This window comes from Aythya fuligula, chromosome 2 (assembly GCF_009819795.1).
Source record: "Aythya fuligula isolate bAytFul2 chromosome 2, bAytFul2.pri, whole genome shotgun sequence".
NCBI classification, from domain to species: Eukaryota; Metazoa; Chordata; class Aves; order Anseriformes; family Anatidae; genus Aythya; species Aythya fuligula.
Genome location: NC_045560.1, coordinates 131,647,748 through 131,672,494, shown reverse-complemented (window position 1 = coordinate 131,672,494; position 24,747 = coordinate 131,647,748). Strand labels below are relative to the sequence as shown.

At 37.5% G+C, this 24,747-nt stretch overlaps 1 protein-coding gene across 19 annotated transcripts in view; it reads right to left on the bottom strand.

Moving 5' to 3' along the window:
- The window catches only part of RALYL (RALY RNA binding protein like), a 426,876-nt gene that overhangs the window by 11,464 nt on the left and 390,665 nt on the right, over positions 1-24,747 (bottom strand). For 16 of the 19 annotated variants that reach the window (XM_032182392.1, XM_032182390.1, XM_032182384.1 and 13 more), the window contains 4 exons: positions 24,454-24,617; positions 23,700-23,780; positions 15,882-15,995; positions 10,488-10,666 (listed from right to left, as the gene is read on the bottom strand). In XM_032182392.1, coding sequence (XP_032038283.1) covers positions 10,488-10,666; positions 15,882-15,995; positions 23,700-23,780; positions 24,454-24,617 — 538 coding nt within the window. The remainder of the gene's footprint in view (positions 1-10,487; positions 10,667-15,881; positions 15,996-23,699; positions 23,781-24,453; positions 24,618-24,747) is intronic. The other 3 variants (XM_032182401.1, XM_032182402.1, XM_032182403.1) reach the window with 2 other exon arrangements.

Genomic DNA, 24,747 nt, shown 5'->3' with positions numbered 1-24,747 from the left:
GACATATTGCCCAAGTTCTGGGAGGTTGTAAATACCACATACCAGCCAGTGCTCTGTATTGAGAGGCTTTTCAGCTTACTTTGAGTTTTGAGTTTACTTAGGACTTTTGAGTTTTCTGAGCTTTTGAGTTTACTTAGGACTAGTCTCATACAGCACTGAGCTTTAACCAGCCATTGCTTCTGTTTGCCTAGGGTAGGCTAAATACCACAATTCTGTGACCAGTTCTTACAATGGTTTTGAGCGAGTAAAACAAACAAACAAAAAAACCTTGATTTAATATTTATACACATTTATTGTCTCAGAATTGTTGCACCCCATTTAAACAAAACTGCTGCGCATAAATGCACTTCAGTGGTGTGGATGGTATGTAGAACACCACATGTAAGATTTCCTGCTCTTGCTGTACGTTCCCTGAAAACTGCTGGCAGGGTTTATTAATGTTCACTCTGATGGACCTGAAGGGACCTGTCTGCAATTACCTTGCATACCTCAAAAAGAGAGGTTGTACTAATAATTTTTAGCAGAAAATGCTGGAAGATAAATGATTGAAACTTCACTCACATCAGGACTAATACCAGGGTGCAATGGAAAAGTAAAGCAAATTCATTGAGGAAATTGAAATTGAGAAATAAAATTTGTAATTTTATTGACTGAAAACCATATAGTCTTTATTAGTTTATAGTATATCTTTGGGGAATGTTTCTTTCCCACTTTTTCACTGTATGGCTGAAGGCCATTTTTCTGACCTCAGAAAGAGGGTCTGAGTCTACGTGTACATTCTGTCTGCTGAACCCACTGGCACAGTGGTAATGCTGAGAATGGGACCCAAACTTCTTGATTCCCCATCTTTTTATTTAAAAAGAGATAAACAGAAGAAACAACTTTGCTTTCAAGCTGTTTTGCATCAGCACTGTAAGATTCTAATGGTTGTAATTAAATTATATTATTTGCATTAGAAATGTTTTAAAAGCTTTTTTTTTTTTTAAAAAAATTATTATAATTGAGAACTAAATAATATAGAGGAAATGCAGAGGAATAGATATGAAGATGAGGAAATTATTTTGCTCATTCATTTTACAAATATGCAATTACAGGCTGGAAATTCTAGTAGAAAGAGACACAAAGTGTGTTTGCATTGGACCAAGGGAAACCAGCTGATGTGATTTTTTTGGACTTCAGCAAGGCTTTTAACACGGTTTCCCATAGGATCCTACTGGACAAAATGTCCACCATACAGCTAAATAAAAACATCATACGATGGGTGAGCAGTTGGCTAACGGGCAGGGCCCAAAGGGTTATGGTAAATGGGGCTATGTCAGGCTGGCGGGCGGTCACCAGTGGGGTCCCTCAAGGCTCCATTTTAGGGCCGGTACTTTTCAATATTTTTATAAACGATCTGGATGTAGGAATAGAAGGTATTTTGAGCAAGTTTGCTGATGACACCAAACTTGGAGGAGTTGTGGACTCGAATGAGGGTGTAAAGGCCTTGCAGCGGGATCTGGATAGGTTGGAGAGCTGGGCGATCACCAACCGCATGAAGTTCAATAAGAGCAAGTGCCGGGTCCTGCACCTTTGACGGGGAAACCCTGGCTGCACGTACAGACTGGGCGATGAGACACTGGAGAGCAGCCTAGAAGAGAGGGATCTGGGGGTCGTGGTAGACAGCAAGTTGAATATGAGCCAGCAGTGTGCCCTGGCAGCCAGGAGGGCCAACCATGTCCTGGGGTGCATCAAGCACGGCATCGCTAGTAGGTCAAGGGAGGTGATTGTCCCGCTCTACTCTGAGCTGGTGCGGCCTCACCTCGAGTACTGTGTGCAGTTCTGGGCACCACAGTGTAAAAAGGACATGAAACTGTTGGAGAGTGTCCGGAGGAGGGCTACGAAGATGGTGAAAGGCCTGGAGGGGAAGACGTACAAAGAACGGCTGAGGTCACTGGGCCTGTTCAGCCTGGAGAAGAGGAGGCTGAGGGGAGACCTCATCACAGTCTACAACTTCCATGTAAGGGGGTGTCGAGAGGCAGGAGACCTTTTCTCCATTAACACCAGTGACAGGACCCGCGGGAACGGGGTTAAGCTGAGGCAGGGGAAATTTAGGCTTGACATCAGGAGGGGTTCTTCACAGAGAGGGTGGTTGCACACTGGAACAGGCTCCCCAGGGAAGTGGTCACTGCACCGAGCCTGTCTGAATTTAAGAAGAGATTGGACTGTGCACTTAGTCACATGGTCTGAACTTTTGGGTAGACCTGTGCGGTGTCAAGAGTTGGACTTGATGATCCTTAATTCCAACTCAGGATATTCTATGATTCTATGATTCTCTGTGGCTTCCCATCCATCTAGGGGATAAGATGTAAATAATAATAATAAAAAAATATCATTTCAGGAGCTACCTGGTTAAAACCCTGAACACCACTTAGGTATTCTTCCTCTGAGAAATCTACTGCCAGGAGAAATGAGAAGGGGGAGCTGGTGGCAAGGCCTTTCCAATGACTCACTCATACAACAGAGCATGAACAACAAAGTCTACTGTGATATTGCATACATTAAATGTAACAAAAGGGCATGTCAGGAAGTTTCTTACAATTTTTGATTTCATGACATGCTTTTATTACTTTCTCCATTTTTTCAGTCACAGGTTATTAGATTTACTGCAGCTTTGGAAGGTACAACACATTAGTATCTGACAGGTGTGCTACCCCTAATGACTCTCTTAGCTTGCTCAAGTACAAACATCTTACATTGGTATTTATCAAGTGAATACAATCTTTTACCTATTCATTTGTCTCAGGAATTAAGAACTTTGTTTCCCCTGATACTGAAAGCAAGCTTTCAATGAAGTCCAATTAGTTCAGTGCACCAGAAAAAAATAAATTTTCTTGGTGTCAATAATATTTAAAGTAATCTAAATAAGATTTCTGGCATGATCTTGCTTCAGCCATTAACATTATTTAGAATTTTAATCTTTTTTTTTTTTTTTCTTAAGTAGTATTTTATATAAGTGCATTCATCATGTTGCATATTGCTAGAAAAGCCATTGATCTTTCTGACATGCTTAATCAGCCTAATTCTATTGACAATAGAATCACAGAATCACAGAATTTTCTAGGTTGGAAGAGACCTCAAGATCATCGAGTCCAACCTCTGACCTAACGCTAACAGTCCCCACTAAACCATTTCCCTAAGCTCTACATCTAAACGTCTTTTGAAGACTTCCAGGGATGGTGACTCCACCGCTTCCCTGGGCAGCCTGTTCCAGTGCCTCACAACCCTTTCAGTGAAGAAGTTCTTCCTAACATCTAACCTAAATCTCCCCTGGCGCAACTTAAGCCCATTCCCCCTCGTCCTGCCACCAGGCATGTGGGAGAACAGGCCAACCCCCACCTCGCTACAGCCTCCCTTGAGGTACCCATAGAGAGCGATAAGGTCGCCCCTGAGCCTCCTCTTCTCCAGGCTGAACAAACCCAGCTCCCTCAGCCGCTCCTCGTAGGACTTGTTCTCCAGGCCCCTCACCAGCTTTGTTGCCCTTCTCTGCACCCGCTCAAGCACCTCCATGTCCTTCTTGTAGTGAGGGGCCCAAAACTGAACACAGTACTTGAGGTGCGGCCTCACCAGAGCTGAGTACAGGGGGACGATCACCTCCCTAGCCCTGCTGGTGACACTGTTCCTGATACAAGCCAGGATGCCGTTGGCCTTCTTGGCCACCTGAGCACACTGCTGGCTCATATTCAGCCGACTATCCACCATCACTCCCAGGTCCTTCTCTGCCTGGCAGCTCTCCAACCATTCCTCTCCCAGCCTGTAGCTCTGCTTGGGGTTATTGCGCCCCAGGTGCAGGACCCGGCACTTGGCCTTGTTGAACTTCATGCAGTTGACCTCAGCCCATCGGTGCAGCCTATCCAGATCCTCCTGCAGAGCTTTCCTACCCTCGAGCAGATCGACACACGCACCTAACTTGGTGTCATCTGCAAACTTACTGAGGGTGCACTCGATGCCCTCGTCCAGATCATCGATGAAGATATTAAAGAGGACCGGCCCCAGCACCGAGCCCTGGGGGACGCCACTAGTGACTGGCCTCCAACTGGACTTGGCTCCATTCACCACGACTCTTTGGGCCCGGCTATCCAGCCAGTTTCTAACCCAACGAAACTAGAAGACTAAAGAAGACTAAATCTGGCCTGCTCCAATGCTATTGACAAAAATAAAAAACAAACAAAAAAACAGGAAATTAAAAATCCAATTTGATTACAATAATAAATTAAATACTATCAACCTTTTCAAATAGTAATGTATTTGGTCAATCTTGTTATTTGAGATATGCAAATTAGGATCTAAACTACATTATCAGTCAAAGTTTTATTCCTTTTCTGTAGATCTTATTCGACTCTGATGAATATTTTCAAGAATTCTCATGTTAAGGAAAGAATTAAAGGAAGCTTCACTGTTTCAAACAGATTTGCTACTAAATTACTTTAATTTCCTTTAATTACTTTTAGGAGGGAAAATGTTTTTGAAGAGGTTTAGCCAAAGTACTAGTTGCTTCCATAGATTTAAATGGGATTTTGCATAAATTCCCATAAGAAATGTGGCTATTATTATATCACAACATTTTCATTTTTACATAATGAAACTCAGTACAGCAGGAGGATTATCCTGATATTTTTTTTTCTTTCCTATGGCTGTTTCTAATATTTATGTTTGAAACATGATTGACTATATCAGACTATTGAAACAAATTTGGTATAGATTGAAAACATGAAGTGCAGAGGTGGGAAAAAGGACAGGAATAAGAAATGGAATGTCTTTGAGAAGCAATTGTAGCTGAAGTATAGTTACTAGAAAGGGAACTATAATTGATGTTGAAATAATGGCAGTAAATCTGCATTGTAACCAGAAGTGGGCTCTATACTTTTTGTTTCTGATATAATTTAATATAAATGCCTCTCGAGACTTTGTATTAGAGATGACTCATTAATGTGGAACTCCAATCTAATGCTTGTGTAGCTTCACAATCTTTAACATAACCACAGCAGCATAAAATCACGATGCTGCAAATATGAATATATCCTTCAAATTCCAGTCAAGCACTAACCAGAGTCTGCTCTGAATTATGACACCATAAATCTACTGTATTTGAAATTAGTGGAATCGTGGGTCCACCAGAAAAAGCTGTTTGCTCTACTGAATGCTTAACTACTGAACCACCACTGTACAATTATTATTATAGTTATTTATTATGAAAGGCTGACAGTTTGATAGAAACTATTCTTCTTTTGAAATGTAATATAGATATGAGTGCTTGTGCATTATTCATTCCAGTTAATTGGTTTGTTGATATTTCATTCAGCATTAGCTGGAAGTGATTTTTTTTTTCCTCCCCAAATCTACAATACTTCAGGCTGTCAGCTAATTAATCAGATGCCACCTTTATTATTTACAAGGGTACTGGGGTGATAAGTTACAGTTTACTTTAAGCCAGTGATTCCCTGATGATGTATTAGTGCCATTTGAAACAAGTTCAGAGCAGTTCTATGAAATGCTCTGGCCAGCTGCTAAATAGGCAGACTAAGGAAACCACCATGCAAGCTAATTCATGCTTTTCCCACATGCTGTTCATCATGCCATATACTACTGATGTTAATTGTAGTGAGTAAAAGGAACTTATTTTCAGGATGCCAAGGCCAGCTGTTCCTCAAATATCAAAATGGGTGTTGGACTGTGCTGCAGTCATGACATTTCTGCTCTATTCTGTCCAGCCACAGGAATAAGAAAAGGTTACTGGTTTTCCTTCTTACACCTTACAATTTAAAGCTTCACTAGGCACCTAAAAACTGCTTGATATCATTGATGATTTGTATTCCCATGATTTGTTACCTATTTGTGATCTATGTATGAGGGGATTTTGGAAATGTGAAGATCCTATTTCTTTAAGGCAAGACTGGAAACTACAAAAATGTCTTGCTTTCTTCACAGGGCTGTTGTGGAAATGTTAAGCTTAAAAGCACTAAGAAAGGATGTGTTCTGACTGGAAAGGGAAGCAAAGATTTTTAATTCACAGCAACTAGAAGCTGTTTGACTTAGGGAGAGGAGTATACAGCTTGATACACAGGTCTAGTAAAGTCTTGGATAAACAATTACTTGTTTTTTGTCTAAAAGGAGCAAAGGAAACAGATATGAAATTTCCATTTACTCCAGCTATCTCTGATGGCTAGTTAAGTGACATGAATAGTAAAGTAACCTCAGGATCTACATTCCAAGTTAGTGATTATTTTATATATTTGAAGCCTCAATGTATTATTGCATGCCCTTGTGCAAGAGGCAGTGGAACGTCAACATGCAAGAGCATGTTGCAGAAAAGCATATTATGGTCTTTCACTGAGCAATTTGAGGTACACTCTTTGACTCTGTCAGTTTCTGGCAGCCTACCTATACATAGCTGGGTCATGTATCTGAAATCACCATTTAAAAAACTCTCCAGTATGTTAATGTAGCAAATGTAATGGGGATTATTTTTAAAAGATCCTCAAGCTGGAGTGTCTGCGGCTTTGGAGACACTGAGACATATTTGTGGGCAAAGAGTTGATACAATAGGAACTTTCCAAAGAAGTGATGTTTGATGGCTATAGAAGGTACTCAAACAAGGCACGTCTTGAGTTAGAGTTCAGACGGGCAATCAAGTTATTGTGGCATAACAAATTTTCACACTTCAGATGAGCCATAACAACTGTTTGTGTTTTTAGTCCACAGAAAATGATAATTCAGGGATGAACAACATTCTGATCTGAATGCTGGATGAGAAAGGTGTACAATTGTTGAACATGTTGTGTTTTATGGATGTAGTGAGGCAGGCAAATTAAGAGGCTAAAGCCTCCTTAAATCCATGCCTGACTTAACTCAGACTGCAGGCTGCACTACACGTTTCTTTACAGTTGGTCTAGGCTGAAAGCAGGTATGAAGACAGCTGCCATCACTCAGTTAATATGCAGTAACCTGTTCCTCCAAATAGACTTAGTGTGAATTTAGAGAATGGATCCTACCACCTAAACCCACAGCATACATCCTGTCAGAGTGCTAGTCACTTTCTTTGCAAGTGAAAATTAGACGTTGGGAAAGAAATATACTTCTGAGTCCTCTGGTCCAAAGATTCAGAGATTCCTACACACACACATTCAGAGATTCCAGTCTGGCAGCATCTGGACTCTCGTGGTGGGACTGTCCTTCTTGAACTTGCCATTGCTGACAGCCTCAGGGCTGTTCGCAGGGAAATATGCAAGGGAATAATGTGTTTGGCAAAAGGAGTCCTGCTGTAGGATATTGACAAATGGTTTCATAGAAGATTCTCAGCTAAATAAATTTGCACCACTGAAAAAAAAAAATCAAATTTAAGTCAAGTTGCTCTCTTCCTCTAATAATATTTCTAAGACTAGTGGACTTATAACTGATTTTTGATGCTGAACTGAATTCAGAACACTAGCTATGCCCATTACAAATGTTTTTCTATGCTCTGCTGGTCTTAATGCAGAAAGAAGAGATTTATTTTTTTTTTTTTCATCATCATCCTAAATCCCTTTAGCTTTATATTTGGGAAAGATTATATATTTCATTAAAAATGCCCTTTGGAAGAGTATTTCTTATTCCGAGTCTAAGGTTGTGTTTTCACACATGGAAAGTTTGTCCTATTTGTTTCACATTTAACATTTTTCATGCTATAAAAAACTTCTTTTTTCTCAAATAACTTGCAACTGGCTCCATTCCAAAAAGACACATTTTCTATTAGTCAGCTCTTCTATATTCTTAAACAACTTAGTTTTCATGAAACAGAAGAAAAACGTCTGTTAGGACTGCATGTTTTATAACAAGCCTATCTATCTGCTTTACTTCTTACAAAACAGAGAATATTGCCAGATAAAAAGGCCCAGAAAATTTTCAAGCAGAGTGAATTCTCACATTTTCTTACTGGGTATTCACTATATATTTGATCACTTTGTTACTGAATTTCTGGTTATTCATCTATCATTGATTGGAGTGGAAAGTAAAAGTTATAGGAATTGGCCATTATATCTACATAAGTATATGTAAGCCTACTGAGTCCACTGGAAGACAGATTAAATTAAAACGTACATCATAACCTACCAGCTTCATATTATAACAATACTGGTAAATACTGCCTAGTATCTGGGTAAAAACTATAGGGGAAATGCACAGTTCAGTTTATAATTATGCCTCCATACGAAACACCCTTTTCCTGAGATTTCTTTGAAGTAATTCTCCATAGAGTAATTTTTTATCTCATCCATAACATTTATTCATTCACTGATCTTCCTAGACTTTAAAAAAAATTAAAAAAAAAAGATAATTTATTACCACATCATAGCAGGAAGAAAAACTAATGTGAAGTGGCCTCTTCCAAAGATTAAGGAAAATGGCAAAGGAGCGTGAAAAGCGTGAAAAGCACAAGGACTTCATATCAATGGCAATATGGATTCTAAGTTTTGAAGTGTGCAATGTTGACTTTTCTCAGCTATATGTCCTGGTGTTAGGATGGTGGAAGATGAGGCTGTTTGGCTGCTGCTGCCCTGGCATTGGAATGGGCTGCACCTGGCTGAGGTGATGCACATAAACCCTCTTCCCTGGACTTTCCTTTCTACCACTGTACCAGGGTTGGGGGGGGACAACATTCATGAATGCTAGGGCACAAGATGGAGGATGCTACTCTCCATATACAGCCAGCCAACTCAATCAGTCTCAGTGCCATTAAAGGACTAAGTAACAGCATACAGAGAAAGTAGAGCTGGTTCCCTCCCTGCCTTAGATATGTGGTTCAGACCTCTGAGATGGTTTTTGGGCAACACTTAGCATTTCAACTGATGCCAGAATTTAAAGCAGGGAAAAGCTTTTTACCTTGGAAGTAGCAGTTTGCAAGCATGGCTATGCCAATTCCAGACTTCACTGCTAAAGAAGTCTTCCTGTGCTTCTTGCTTTTTAGAAACTTTTCTGCCTAAGCCTTTGCTAGATGCATAATTTCTGCACCATGCTTCATTATATAGTGTAAATATATGCTAAATATGCTATACTCGCAGAGTGAAATGACAGCACAGAACCATCAGAGACTAATATACTGTACATTATCTTCCCTGTTTATTTGTCTGCAGCAGGGAGTCTGACACTTAATGAAAAATATACCAGTCTTCCTTAGCTGTGGTCACCCAACTGTTAATGTCACTTTAGCTGATCAGATATTAGCCATAGTGGGATGTTATATTAACAACTATTTATTCATTATAAAATTCCTACTTCCTACAAATTCAGAATTGCAACTGCTTACAGAGGCCCCTAATACTAGTAGACTATAACCTGTTCTTTTGAGAAGATGTGATAATATCATCTATTCTCCATTACACATTAAAAGATGAGGAGATTCATATTGGTTCGTTTCTCATTGGAATAATGAGTCATACAATCAAGAGGGTCCTGTATTGGCTCAAACTAGTGGTAGGTTTAAATTGTGTTTGTAGTAAGCAGTACAAAAATGCTGGTTATTTACTTGCACTCTTACTCCAGACTTGGTGTTGGTTCAGCTGGGTCCCTTGCTGACTGGCTCCTTTTAGCATAGCTGAATTATTTTTATTATTATTATTATTATTTGTAGACATGATAAAATGTGTGTTAAAAAGCAATCAGCGAAAGTGACATTGAGTAACAGAAGTGATTTCTGCTCAAAGCAGAAGAATATGCAAGTGTAGAAGAGACTAAGATAGAAAATGCAGTGTTATGGAATCCTGGTGTCTAAAACAATGTGACCAATCTGTTCTTGTTTGTAATGAAGAAAAAGATGTAAATCTGACTTTCAAAGTACTCGTTAATGTTTCTTTAGAACTTTGAAGTTTAACATCATGATGGGCATTTCATGATGTTACTCAAAAGTAGGTTTATGCTGGAAACTCTTCAGCCAGACATTTATTAGGTCAAAATCCTTCCGTAAAATAAATAAATAAATAAATAAATAAAATAAAATAAAATAAAATAAAATAAATCTGTATTTGTCAGTGCAGACTGCAGTAGATACACATAGAAGACAGAGACTGGGGATTACTGAAGACCACATGGTTATTAATGAGAAAGTTATCTGTTCTAGAATCTTATTTTGAAATGCTCCAGTTAAAAGCTAACCAATGCAAAATGGAACAATACCCATGCTTTCCTTTCTTATCTACATTTCATTAAATGTGCAATCATGAATTAAAATAAAATTTTTAAAAAGTACATTTAATTTCCTTTCTTAAGTCACCAAGTGTAGTAAAATATAGTTTTATTGTTTATCCTCAGAGGTTCCCTTGCTTAACAGATACTGCAGTGTATGAAGAATGTAGGGCTTGGTACTTGTTACAGAATATCACAGTGCTGCTGTGACCTTTTTTATTAACCAAGATTCTTGGTTCTCTGTGGTTATATGTAGCAACTGTATAGACAGACATGGCATAGTTATTCCTTACCAGCTCATTGCTGCCATCCTCATCAAAATCCTCCTCTATCCCATCAGTCATCTCTTCTCCATCCCCATCTGCATCTGGCCCTCCTTCAATAGGCTCTTCTGTAGAGTTATCTGCATTCTCTGATATGCATTCCTCTTGAATCAAATCAGCATTATCTTCCATTTGTTTCTTTTGAGCTTCTGTAAGGAAAACATAATCTATAGAGATTCAGTAACCTTCCCTATTGGTGGCAAAGAAAAGTGCTCTGAGGAAGAAACCTAAGTTTCCCATCTCCAGATGAGCTAGGTTTGTTAAAATCAATGTGTCAATATCTACCAGGCAAATATGATAAAAACCCTTGTTTTAAAAAATTGATACATACATCAGCCAAAGTACCAACATGCTCATTCATCCCATTCAGTGGATGAAGGTTTGCTTTACCAATAGAAACAGCTTTTTGATTTTTTAGACTCTGCTTTGTCTTGGGAATCCACTTGGCATAATCACCATATATTTATTTATCTGCAGCCAATGAGAAGTACACAGATCTCTGTGCCCTGAGAAATGAATGGCTGTTAATTGCTGATAAGTAAACAGGGATTTTCAGAGACAGACTGGTTGCTAGAACGGTGGGAAGGATCACAGTCTTATTCCTATGCACATCAGGAGTTTAGATGAAAAGGTTAATATGCTCAGACTGAACATGGGCCAGAGAATTAATTGCATGTAGCTGGATTTCCAATGTCTTTTCAGTCTGAAGGTGACAATACCCATCAATGATAAAATTTCTAAAAAACAGCACTATCTTATTCTTTATGAGATTTGACTGTTCTAAAACGCTAGCTAGTGTATCATCTATCTTGTGGGACAACCAATGAATCTGCAGATTGCTTATGAAGCTCTATATCTTTCAGCTCCATGAATATATTATTATTTTATTTTAATAATGCAACATACAATATTTTATTACCTGCAACATACAATATTCAAATCTCCTCACACTTTTCTGGATCATAGTCTTAAACCTTAATTTGTTTTTCTTCTACCTCTGCGCATTTATTTTACAATTGACTTTCATCTCCTCAGTCTTTGTTAGTCTCTAATCCTTCATTTTCAAATTCATTTACTGAAGATACAGAATAATGAAGAATTTACCCCTTCATCACATACTTTCTACAGAAAGACTGTTGTACATAAGGAATAAGAAGTCATCTTAGATAACTGTTTTGAGAACAGAGTGGTCATACATATCAGTAGCCGATTCAGCCCAGAGTCTTACCTTCTATGGTGATATAGGTACAATACTGTGCTAGCTGCCTTATTGCAGAAGGAAATGTGAGTTAAGTCAGCTACATCTACTATGTCTTTCCCCATCATGTTCTGAAATTAATATGGTTGTGGTAGTAACAACTGAATCAATTTTAGTCAAGGGCTTCAAAAAGGGTTACTGAAATTGTGGACTTTATACATTTTAATGGAAAAAAAACTTTTAGGTGACAACTGGTAAAAAATTTGGTCACTCTAATCATCTGAATAAGAATATAGACCAGGGTCTTCAGAGGAGACTAAAATACCAGCTAACTCTTTTGTGCTCTTCTGAGAAATTAAACTTAATATTTTAATTTTCAGCAACCACTTTTAAAAATCTTAATCTTTGATTTTACAGATATCTAACAATTTTATCATGTCAGAAAAGTTTCTTATCCCCAGCTTTCTGACTGAGAATTTTACAAACAAAGAAGCTATTCCTACAGATTCCCTGTGTAAAGGACTGATTTTCATATTCCTTACATATTTATTGTCAGTAAACTTTGAGTACACAGATTTTCTTGTTTAAAGTATTAACATAGTGTTTTTTGTTTGTTTGTTTGTTTGTTTTTTTCTCATAAATGTCAAACGAACAATATTTTACTTTTAATTTCTCTTTACTATATTCATGCTGTTGAAATTTTCAGTGATTGATAGTAACAAAAGACAGAATATCAACCATTATTATATAGAGATGCAGACGTAGAACAGTGATTGAAGTATGCAATGAGGTTGTTCAGTGCACCTATTTAACCTGTCACATTCCTCCAGATGTCTAACTTCTAAGATTAACAATTACTCTCCTTGCAAGTGTTGCAAACTTAAAACAAACAAACAAATCAAAAAACAGTATAAGATGATGGCTTGATTTTTTTCTTTTGTGTGTTTCTCTTAACTAGACATAGGTCCTCTCTGATCCCAGGCTTAGTGAGGCCATACCTTCTGGCCCAGAAAAGTAAGAAATAAAATTGCCAAACCATAGAGAAGGAAAAAATAATCTCACATCTGATGCTGTAAATGAAATTGTTCAGCTACTGATGCAGCTTTATCTTACGCAAAGCTTTTAGCTGAAGAAACATTCATCTGTGGACTCATCCCACAGGCTACATAGCTCTCTTTGTCAGCTCAGGAGACTTAAATGGGGATTGTGGTATCTCTGATGTGTTTTTCCTCCTCATCCCCCTCCATCTCCCTCCTGAGACACAAGGAACATGAGGGACAGCTTTTGCACCTGATGTTTTAAAACATCAACAATTTGAAAACAGATTTTAATTTCTGAGGAGATTATTCATTGCTTGTCTTCAAAAGGCATAAGAGTATGATTCAATACAAATCAACATTTTCCTCTTTGAGATGATTTCTATTTAAATGAGTTCAGTATAGTACTTTAGCAAAAGTGAAAATTGGATATCAAAGTACAATGACATGCAGGTTATTTTGCATAGTAATGGGTTTTATAAAAAAGCTTTCTGAAGTAGTGATCTGCTATCTCAGAGCATTTCAGTGCATAAGTGATTCAATGTATTGCCTTGCAATCACAACTTCACTGATTGCATCAACTTTTATATAACTTGCATAAAATACAAAATAGAATCTAATGAATACATATTATGTACAGTTCTCCTAAAAGAGGTAATCAGGTTCTATACTGATGGTTTACCTTAGACTTCGAAAAAAGCACTCAACTTATGTTGTGGGATAAACTATAACAGCTGAGACATTGGTCCTTGTCTGTCAACTTAGAAAATGGTCATTAATAAAAGGTAAGGTTTTTCAGACTTGTTTTTGTTGTTGTAGCTTTTCTTTTCTTTTCTTTTCTTTTCTTTTCTTTTCTTTTCTTTTCTTTTCTTTTCTTTTCTTTTCTTTTCTTTTCTTTTCTTTTCTTTTCTTTTCTTTTCTTTTCTTTTCTTTTCTTTTCTTTTCTTTTCTTTTTTTCTTCTCTCTCTTCTCTTCTCTTCTCTTCTCTTCTCTTCTCTTCTCTTCTCTTCTCTTCTCTTCTCTTCTCTTCTCTTCTCTTCTCTTCTCTTCTCTTCTCTTCTCTTCTCTTCTCTTCTCTCTTTTTTCTCTTCCTTTTTTCCTTTTCCTTTTCCTTTTCCTTTTCCTTTTCCTTTTCCTTTTCCTTTTCCTTTTCCTTTTCCTTTTCCTTTTCCTTTTCCTTTTCCTTTTCCTTTTCCTTTTCCTTTTCCTTTTCCTTTTCCTTTTCCTTTTCCTCCTTCTTCTTCTTCTTCTTCTTCTTCTTCTTCTTCTTCTTCTTCTTCTTCTTCTTCTTCTTCTTCTTTTCTTTCCACAAATTGTTAACCACAAAATATTTATCTGTAATATCCCACCCTCAGCAATCCAATCATTCATTTCTCAATACCAGCAGTAAATTCTGGGCTCAGAGAGACATCTCTACAACAGATCAACAAATAGTGAAGGCACTTAGGATCATGAGAGATCCTGATCTAAATACCTGTTTTGCTTCTGAGAGGTCCATGAACCTCAGCTACTAATTCTTTTTCACAATTTTGATGTGTCCTGTTGGGGCTTTTTGGCTCCTGTAACTGATTGGAGTTAGGTGAGGGACATACATGTGGGTACCCAGACCCTTGAGCAGCTGTGAATTCTGATGCAGACTCTCTCTTTCATACTTTTCACACAGAATACATTAAAAGTTTTCATCAGAGAATGGAGAGGGAAAAAAAGAAACATTGAGAGTTTTAATGAAGTAAGGCTTCCATTTCCCTACCGTCTCTTATTCAAATCAACTCTCTAGTACACAGCTTCTGTACGGCGATATACCAAGTGATTTATAAGAGAGTAGCCAAGGAAATACCATAGACAGTAACAAGAACTGAGGCATTTTTTCATATATACCGTGGTGAAAATACAGCCTTATAAAACCCTTATAAGTGCTCAGCATGTCTTTAAAGTGCTGCTAGGTGAGATCATTCAACTAACAAAATGATCACTGTATTGACAGGAATAAAAATCTTCATTACATTAGAAACCAGTGTTGGATTTTGTCATTCCTGAGGTTTGCCTCAAAACAAAACTTTTCAAGCCAGAGACAAACTGAACTGGAGGTGTGGCCAGTTTTACACAGACACAACTACTTCACACAGTAGTTTAGGCTGGAAGGGATCTCTGGGCTCTCCAAGTCAACCCCCTGTTCAAAGCAGGACTGACCTCAAAGTTCAGTACAGGTTCATAGGGCCTTGGACAGATGAGTTCTGAATGGTTCCAAGGATGAACATACTACAGATTTTTTGGGAAACTTGTTATAGTGTTTAGTAGCAATATAGGTGATTTTTTTTTTCCTTATACCAAACTGTATATTTACTTGCTGCAACTTGTAACTATTGCCTCTTGACCAGGCAATCTAAAAATTCTTTTTGGGGATAACACAGGTACCCCCACAGTCAACAACCTCTTAAATTAATTCTCTCTCTCTAAGTCAATTGCTTAGTGATATTTTATTTCCAGGACATCTATCAGAATCCTTCTCTCTCTTTCTTTCTTTCTTTCTTTCTTTCTTTCTTTCTTTCTTTCTTTCTTTCTTTCTTTCTTTCTTTCTTTCTTTCTTTCTTTCTTTCTTTCTTTCTTTCTTTCTTTCTTTCTTTCTTTCTTTCTTTCTTTCTTTCTTTCTTTCTTTCTTTCTTCCCTTCCTTCCTTCCTTCCTTCCTTCCTTCCTTCCTTCCTTCCTTCCTTCCTTCCTTCCTTCCTTCCTTCCTTCCTTCCTTCCTTCCTTCCTTCCTTCCTTCTCTCTTTCTTTCTCTCTTTCTTTCTCTCTTTCTCTCTTTCTCTCTTTCTCTCTCTCTTTCTCTCTCTCTTTCTCTCTCTTTCCCTTTCTCTCTCTCTCTCTCTCTCTCTTTCTTCTTTCCTTACCTTCTCTCTATCTCTCCCCTAGACTGTAGAAAAAAAATATTGAAATGATGTTGCATGATGCTGTGAAGAATGTTAATTTTCCCTCCCAACTGTTCTACCTGATAGTTAATTTACCTTGCTTCAGGCCCTCCATTATATACAAAAATTTCTGGAAGTCTTCCATTCTCTCTCTTAACCATTTCCTTGTCTGATAAATAGGCTCTGGTTTAATTAATATAACTAAATATTGTTTTCACCTACCTGCTTCAGCTTTTTGCTGCTTTTCAATCTTTTCCAGTCTCCCTAGCAAGGAGTCAATTTTTGTTTTGATTTGGGTTAATTCCTTCTTGATTGTTTGCAACTCATCTGATTTCACTGTGGAAAAAGAGCAAAGATGCAACACATGAAATAAACTATATCTGCACACCCCATGAACAAAATATGTTCTTCTTTTTAATTTGTTTTAGTATGAAGTTTACTTCTTCATTTCTCTGACTATTTTTAGAGATTTAACTTTTAAACCTATTATTGTTAGTTAATAATGCTGAATCCTAGGAAATCACAGGATACTTGTAACAAGAGGTTATGTGAGGGGTATTCTCTGTAATAAGCATTTCAGGCAAAACATTTCAATGGCAGCCTTAGTAAATTGAAATAACTTTTACTGAAAAGCAGCCTACAGTGAAAGAATGATTCAAATAAGACTGACCATTAACAGCCTTGCTATTTTGCTGGACTATTTTGTAGTAGTAACAACAATAATAGCAATAATAATAAAAAGATCCCTCACTGAAGCAGTAGGTATTTTTCAACGAGATTGAATGGTAACATAAATGTCATGGAAGCCAGGAATGCATTGTTATGTTCCAGTCAACTTCATTGCATTAGAAGGTATTAAGTATCATTGCTTTAAAATAATCAGTTCTGGATAATTTCTTGTACTTTTTCCAGCTGTAGGTAGCACATGGAAATATTTCTTTTTATGATCCCAGGTAGGGACATGGAAGCAACTCAAGTAGATTAAGAGCTGAAGTTTCCAAATGCATGTTGCAATGCATTATTCCTCATTTCTGGGCATTATTGCACTCCTGTTGTCTAACTTAAGAAGGGGTGTTTTGAAGGTGTTTTGGCTTCAGAAGAAACAGCATTACAGCACTCAGGAATGAGCTTATGCTCAGAAAATAAGTCCTAACAGATCACTTTGTCCCATTGGTGCTTGCATATCATGTTGAAAAGGCCAAGTAGAGAAGACAAAAACCATGCACTAGCAAGGGAGAATAAAGCCATTATAAAGTTCAAGAGCAGCTAACACAACTGTCAGTCTCACAGCTCCTGTAGGAAGAAACTGACCACCATCTTACACTGTGAGGAACTAGCAATGGAAGAGTAGTGATTATCTTTGCTGAAGGAGGATGTGTAGTACTTTTGGGGTTTGTATTTGGAGCAACTGGAGGGTCCTTAGCTAGCCTGGGAAAGGAGATGTTCTGCCATGGATAAGAACTTGTTCTTTTTTTGCATAAAGGGTCTCCTGGCTACATCTTGTCTGATTAGTCCCGTTCATTGACTCTTGGGCATGTATCTCATTGTAGTGTCTCATGTTTATTTTTTATTGGACAGTTAAAATCTGCTGATGAAGTGTGCAGACAAGTTACTGTGTACTTCAGTGGTACTAAATGCCTGCTTCTAAACCAACCTTAATGCAAGTTTGAAGCACATTCACTGAGGTACCAATGTATTTTGTATTATGGTTTGGGTCTTTATGGTTACAAGTCAACTAAAATGACTATGTTGCTATATGCAGTACTGAACTTGCTTAATCATGTGCTTATGTTGAGGATTTGTGTACCTCACAATATCATAGGCTGAAACCTCTGATCTCACATTGAATGAGTATCAGGCCTTAGAGAACAAAGATTAGAAGTAACCTTTGTGATGGATTCCTATATATTATATAGTATTTGAAGGAATAGTTCAGTATACTTATAAAGCAAGACCTTAAAAGTGTTCTCAGAGAAATAATGTGTCACTGTCCAATCCTCCCAGATCTGTAACAAAACACTAAGATTTTGACATATGTTTATTTAGAAGGTTACTGCTTCCATTGGGGGGCTGATATTTGTCCATGCTGGAGTAGCAAAGCTATACAGACTACAAGGTGAAATGATGTGCATCTGTCCAGCAGGGAATGCTAAGTATCCACAGAAGCCCACTAAGAAGACAGCTGGCAACAGATCCCATGTGGCCAAGCTGTTGGGTTAAGAGTTGTTTCCTTTACCTTGATCAGTAGGCTAAAATATCAGAAGTCAGAAGAGACACCACAAGGACTTAATTATATTTGTTACCAGTATACAAAAGCAGAAAACTTTTGTATTTCTGAGTCTGGTGAGGAAACAGGCATATAGGTAGGACTACTGTGCAATTCTGGCCAAACCTGCTGCTTCACAGGGACTTCCCTGAGGTGTTTCAGATATAAATCAGTTTGAGAAGAACTATGCTAGATGCTAGAGGGAACACAGATACAGTAGTGGGTATTCAACAATAAATGAAGATGTTAAAAACTGCAGAGGAGCATTATTGCTACCACTTTTTTTTTTTTTTTTTTTTTTTTTTTTTCCTGTGAGATTCCCCTAATGCCAAAACTATTTGCATAAACTCTGGACACTGAATCTGCAACTTATTGTTTACATTAAATAAGGTTATTAAATAGGAGATTCCATTATACAATGAATCACTTCAAGTTAGTGTTAAAAAAAGACTGAAAGAAAAAAGGGGACAGATTCTCTACGAATCCATACCAAGTTCCAAATGTCCACCCCATTTTCAACCTTACAATGTGGTTGTAGTTATCTGAGTCACTTATCCTCTTAATTTTCTGGGAACTGTGCAAATCCTCAAAATCATTCTCCAAGAGAAATTCCACTCTCAGTTTCTGTAGTAAGCAGAGATTACTAAAGACAAATTGTGAAGAACTTTAAGGTCTGGGTGGACACCAAGTTATCATTAGCCAGCAATGCACCTTTGTGCCAAAGAAGGCCATAAATATCCTTGGATGCACTAGCAGGAATGGTGCCAGCGGGTTGAGGGAGGTGATCCTTCCCCTCTACTCAGCACTGATAAGGCCACATTTGGAGTCCTGTGACCAGTTCTGGGCTCCCCAGTACAAGAGAAAATAAAGAAGAAGGAGCCAGACTTTTCACAGTACTGCTGTACTGACAAAGACCATTGGCACAAATTAAAACACGTGACATTCCCTCTACACAAAACACCCTTTCCTCATCCTTCTTTTAATGTTTGTTTGTTTATTTATTTATTTATTATTTAATATATGTAGTTTGTTAGTTTTGCTGTGGGAATGGTCAGACACCAGCAGAGGTTGTGGAGTCTCCATCCTTGGAGATCATCAAAAATAATCTAGACATGGTCCTGAGCAACCTGCTCTATGTGGCCTGTGGCCCTACTTAAGCAGGGGATTTGGACCAGATGACCTTCAGAGGTCCCTTCCAACCTCAGCTATTCTGTGATTCTGTGTTTCTGTGTCTCTGTGATTCTGTGATAATAGAGTTTGAGAATAATTGTAGAGCCTTTAAGCACAGTGTTACAACACAGCCAAAATCTAAAGACTGTAAATACTGTACCTCAGGTGTCTTGCTTTGAGTATGGACATTATCATTATCCATTAAGCTTTAACTGATTTTCTTTTTTTTTTCAGACTGATCTCATGCAAGAAGTAGGTCATAAACATAAGAACAGAGATGCACATATTTAAAATGTTTGCTCATCTGCTTTTTAGTTAAAGTACAGGAAAATAAAGGAGCTTACATTTGTTTCTATATGAGCATTTAAGCAGTGGTCAGCAGATGACAAAAATGCATGTATTGAAAGGGAAAAATATATCGATGCAATTTCTCAAGCACTGACATCAGAATAGCTAAAAATCTTCAAACAGCTGAAGTAAAATAAACAAAATTTGCTGATGACATGAAATTGTAAGATATCTATTCAGAGTAAACTGGAATGGAAGAAGGAATCAGGTGAGTTTAAGGAATGCTACAGTAGAAAAAAGATGAAATTCAAAAGCACTGAAAAAAAAAATCTGCACTTGATTGACTAACAGTGGAACTTTTGCTCCTAACATGAAAAATCAGCAGCTGAAAAAGAGAGTGACAGAATTAACCTTGGGTATAATTGTAATCTCAGGTTGACAGTAGGCTATCATAAGGCACCCATGAAAAAGAAAATGCAATACTAGGATGTGTAAAACAATGTGTTTCTAAAGATTGGAAAATATCAATGCAATTGTGAGAGCTTATTTGGAATATCACATACAGCCTGAAACACTGAGTTCTAGCAGATATGTGGGGAGAAGGCCCATGAAGATGACCATAAGAATGGAAAACCTGTAATGTGACAGAACTTTGTGTCTTTGCCCAAGACATGAAACATGAAAGAAAAATAAAACTTTAAGCTAAGACAGTATTGGCACAGCACATGGATATGAACAAATGAGAAACAAATTTAAGCTGGAAGTGAGAAGAAACAGAAATAGAAAAACCCAACCCCATCTGTCTTTAAGGTGAAGCTTAATTTGTTTGGAAAGGATTAGATTGTGTGTTTTCTTAAAAAAAACAAGGAAGTTACTTCAGTAACCCTTTCCAGTCCTCTGCTATAAATATGAGTTTTCTAGAATGCATCTTTCATTTAAACATCTTGCACTAAAAGAAACAAGCTGCAACCAGGTCAAAGAGATTTAAAATTGAGGTCAGTTATATTTTTAGAAATTAAAGTATCCCTGTTGAATTACAGCAATATTTGTGAAACTTTTTTTTTTCTTTTTTTTTTTTTTTTTGACATAACAAAAATTGATTCACCCTCAAAGCATGATTCAGTTTTCTTTGGAAAGAAATGTCATATTTTTATCTGAGCTCTTCAAGTTTAATATAAAATGCTTTATCATATGCCTTCAGATTTCATTGAAAAATGGGTTAGTTGACGAAGTTAAGCATAAACTATAAAAGTGAAAATGAATTAATTTTAAGGAGTAATTCAGCACATATTGTAACCTCTTCTGTATCTACTCCTTAATCTCATGCACAAAGGTGATAAAAAAATTGATTATTGTTTTCCTTTTGTTTTCAGGTGCATAAAAAGAAAGTGCATACTCCAAGAGCATCAGTTTCTATGTTGTCAGAAAAAGTGAGCATTTTTTTGAGTGCTAACGCAAAAATAGAAAAAATAACTCATCTGTTGCTTCATACCATTTATGTGAAAAACTACCATGTGTAGTTTGCACACCAGTGTGTTTTACTTTATGAGTTTCTTCTGATAATGTGAAAAGGTTGATTTTTTTTTTTCTATTTTTGGAGTTAAAAATAGAAGAAAATGTTGTCAACTAATCCTAGAACAAGCATAGATTCAAAAATGAAATCAAATCCTCCTAACTTATTTTGTGTTTTGGAAGCAAACTCAGCACACATATTATCCCTTCTTGGTAGAAAAATAATTTACTGCACTGGCAGACATTATTTTTGCAGATGTTCTTATCAGTGAAAAAGGCTTTTTTGGTACTATACTTTTGTAAGGTCTTTGCTGTGTATGGCAACAAACTTCTGTCTTTGGATTGCTGGTTTTCAGAAATAAGTCATTCTAATTCTGCTAATTTCACAGAGGGTTCCACTGTGTTGTGACCTTTACTACTACGTAAATGGCTTCATTTTCTGGATCCAGCTTGAGTGTGGAAAACAGCTATGCCTATGAGATTGCTACTCAAACCTGAAAACTCTATTAAGGCATGCGATCTCATGAGAATTTTGCTATTTGGGGGTGAAATCTTTCAAGCATATGCAACACCATTTTGAAATAGGAATGTGTCATTAAGTTGGATTTGGCCTTGAATGTCATTAAAGCTGAAAAAAAGCTTCCTTTCCACCAACTACATTTATTCTTATCAAAGAGATCCTTTATTTATTTAGCAATAAATTACAATTAAAATCCACATTAGTTCAAGGGGTTTATATTAGCACTGTAGAGTAAGAGGGGAAAAAATAAAACCTGCTTCATTCCACAGTTCAGTATAAAAAACTTTTCCTATAGATAGCATACATTCTCTGCTTTCTAGTTTGAAGCCCCTTAGGGAACAGCTTGGTTATTTCTCTGATAAATGTTTTACAATAAGCTGATTACATTCTTGCCCAAGTCAACAAAATTGTGTTTCTACCCTTAAGATGGTTTGGTTGGACTTGGCAAACAGTGATATAATTCTATGGGGAAATCAAGCATGAAAGTCAGTATGCTGTGAGCCTTACTTTTCTTAAAAACAAAACCAAACCAAAACAAAACAAGAACACAACAAAACAAAATGAAAAAAAAAATGTTTTCAGGTGTAGTGCATGCAAAAATAGTATTTTCTTTCATTTTGTCCAGAAAAATAAATGTTTTCAGCAGTTGTGTTCCAATTGACATTTTAAAGAACTGAGGGTGAACTCATTAGGGGTCAAAATGAAGGCCCATGTTTTTAGTGATGCAACTTGCAGCTCTCCTTTTCGGCCTTTCAGAGCTGGATACAAAGATGATCTTGTCACTTGGAGCTGTAAGACTGACAAAATTCACATAACACCTGCATACACTAAAGGTTACTTTCACTGAGGCACAACACTGCCTGATGAGATCTCCAAACTTGATTGCAATCAACATCTGTCATGTTGCACAGGCAATGTCTGTGAGTTTTCACAGGAAGTAGCTTTGGGTACTCATACTTGCACTAAGGTTGAATCCTGCAGTCTGCAGTAAGCACTACTTGACATAGGCCTATGAAATATTTTCTGAAATACAGGATGAGTAATAAAGCAAATTTGGTGATTATTCTCAGGAGCAGATATCTATGTGTTATTGTAAGATGCTGTGTCACATTCATTACAATGAAAATCTGGATTTCTAGGTGAGATATTTCCGTGGTACCCCTTGAGATACACCAAGGTCTTTGGCTCTCTAGAATTATCCTGTAATTATTCTTGTTCTAGACAACAAGGGGAAAAATATATAAAATTATCTGAAAATAATTCATCTTTGAGAGAAAGTTTGTTCAAAAGGCCCGTTCTTATTAGACCACCCTTTAGTACAAGTAATATGACTAACTTTTCATGTGGATAAAACATTGGTAAAAAGTGAACAAAGGAGTTGTAATGAGTGAATCTGTAACTGTATATACTTACTAAAGCTTTGATTCACTCTGGACTCAAAGTCACCCAAAGACTCAAGGCATGGAAAAGACTAGGAAAATAATTTAAATTTTAGATCTATGAAAGCAAAGATCTTGAGTTTTATGCTTTCATTTAAATTGAAATTAGGAGTCATATTTCCGTATTTGAAGAATGAAAAAGAGTGTAAGTGAACAAGTGGATTTGTTCAAGAAGTGAATGAAAATGATCTAGACATATGTTTGTTCTCCAGAGAACAAAGGAAGTGTTACTACTCACAGACAACCCCTTACGGTGTGAGTGAGCTTCATAATACAACACCTAGATTTATGTGTTCCTGCATGCTAGGTATCAAAGCTCCCACTGTTGGTAACAGACATCTAGCTAGTTCATTCCCTAGAGACTTGTGTGTGATTCAACTGTCAAGACAACAGATCCTCTTTCCCAGAATGTCATCCCTTCCAAGAAGTGGCCTGAGCTCCCTGTTCCCAGTGTACAGAATTATCTTTTTCTCTTATTCTTTCTCTGCTTATCCATTCCTTCCATTCCTTCAGCCACATGCATATTTGTTATACATTTTCTTTCAAGGTCTTCAATATCATCAGTTCATACAACAGAATCAAGAATAGATCCTAGCGGACTCACTAGAGTTCTATTTTCTTTGTTAGATGCTAGTGTGTGAGATTTGGATAGGTTATTCATGCAGAGTATATAATTAGCTCATCTTGATGCCATAATCATCCCCTTTTCAGTAAAGGTGGACTGTTGGTGGATTCACTTTATGCTTGTGTGTAAAACAGTATGATACTTTGCTACTGTTTGGCCAGTTTGGTACTGCAAGTGTCTTATTGAAGTCCCTTCATTCTTTCTAATATCTGATCCCTACCTGATCTTTCTCTTCCTCTTCCAGTGACGCTTCCAAGGGCAGTATCACTCCACATAAGGGGCAGGGGAAGACAGGTGGGTGCTGAAAGATGCACGGAGAGGAAAATGAAGTTCCTGGGAGATACTACAGGGTGGGGAAGTAGGTGAGTATGTAGGAGGGAATACCTGCTGTTCAACAGCTCTTCTAAGGCCAACTCACTAAGAAGGGGTTGAATAACCCCAAATTGCCAATCTTAGTTTGCACTCCCTTGTAGAACAGGCAAATACATTTTGCCTTTTCTACCTTCAAAAGAAACACTGGCAAAAAAAGTAAAACCCAACCTCCCTTCCTCCCCTGCCCAAGGCCACCCTCCACACTTCTCATATGAGTGGAAACAACCCTCATGTCTCAACAGAAAGCAGAGTGCCTTGGTTTGTCTATAACAAGATTATTAGCTTTGCTTTATGATCATCTGTTCACAAGACCTCATGGTGCATAAACAGTCAAGATTATAGGAGATTTTAAACAGGCTTCTTCTGAGGCCAAGTAAACAAGTCTAAAGGTCATGTTTTTGACAGGATTTCCTTCAAAAGTTACACCAATGTTTTCTTTGACTTGCAGGAAAGGTGAAACACCTTTGGTAACTAAACAAGTTTTTCATGCTAAATGCTGAGGCTAATAAATAACTACTAAAGTGCTATATATTGGAAGGTGTCTGCTTGCAGAAATTAATATGATCACCGTGTCAATAAAACCCAACTGATGAACAACTCACATTTGGATCCTGAGGAAGAAGCCCCACTTGAGGTGGATCGTGATGTTCCTTTCACGGAGAAAACCCCTTTGCCTCTGCGAGTTGTTGTCACAGCCACACGAGGACGCTTCAGTGGTATCACTGCACGGGGTGGGGGAGGGACACGGCCATGATAGTCAAACAACCTAGAAAAGATGAAGTCATCTGGACTCCATAAAACCTTCTGTGGTTTCATGTCATGGAAGCCTTGTCAATTAAATTTTCTTATTATCTTTGAGAAAATTACCTTTTAAGATCATAATCACTTTATATCAC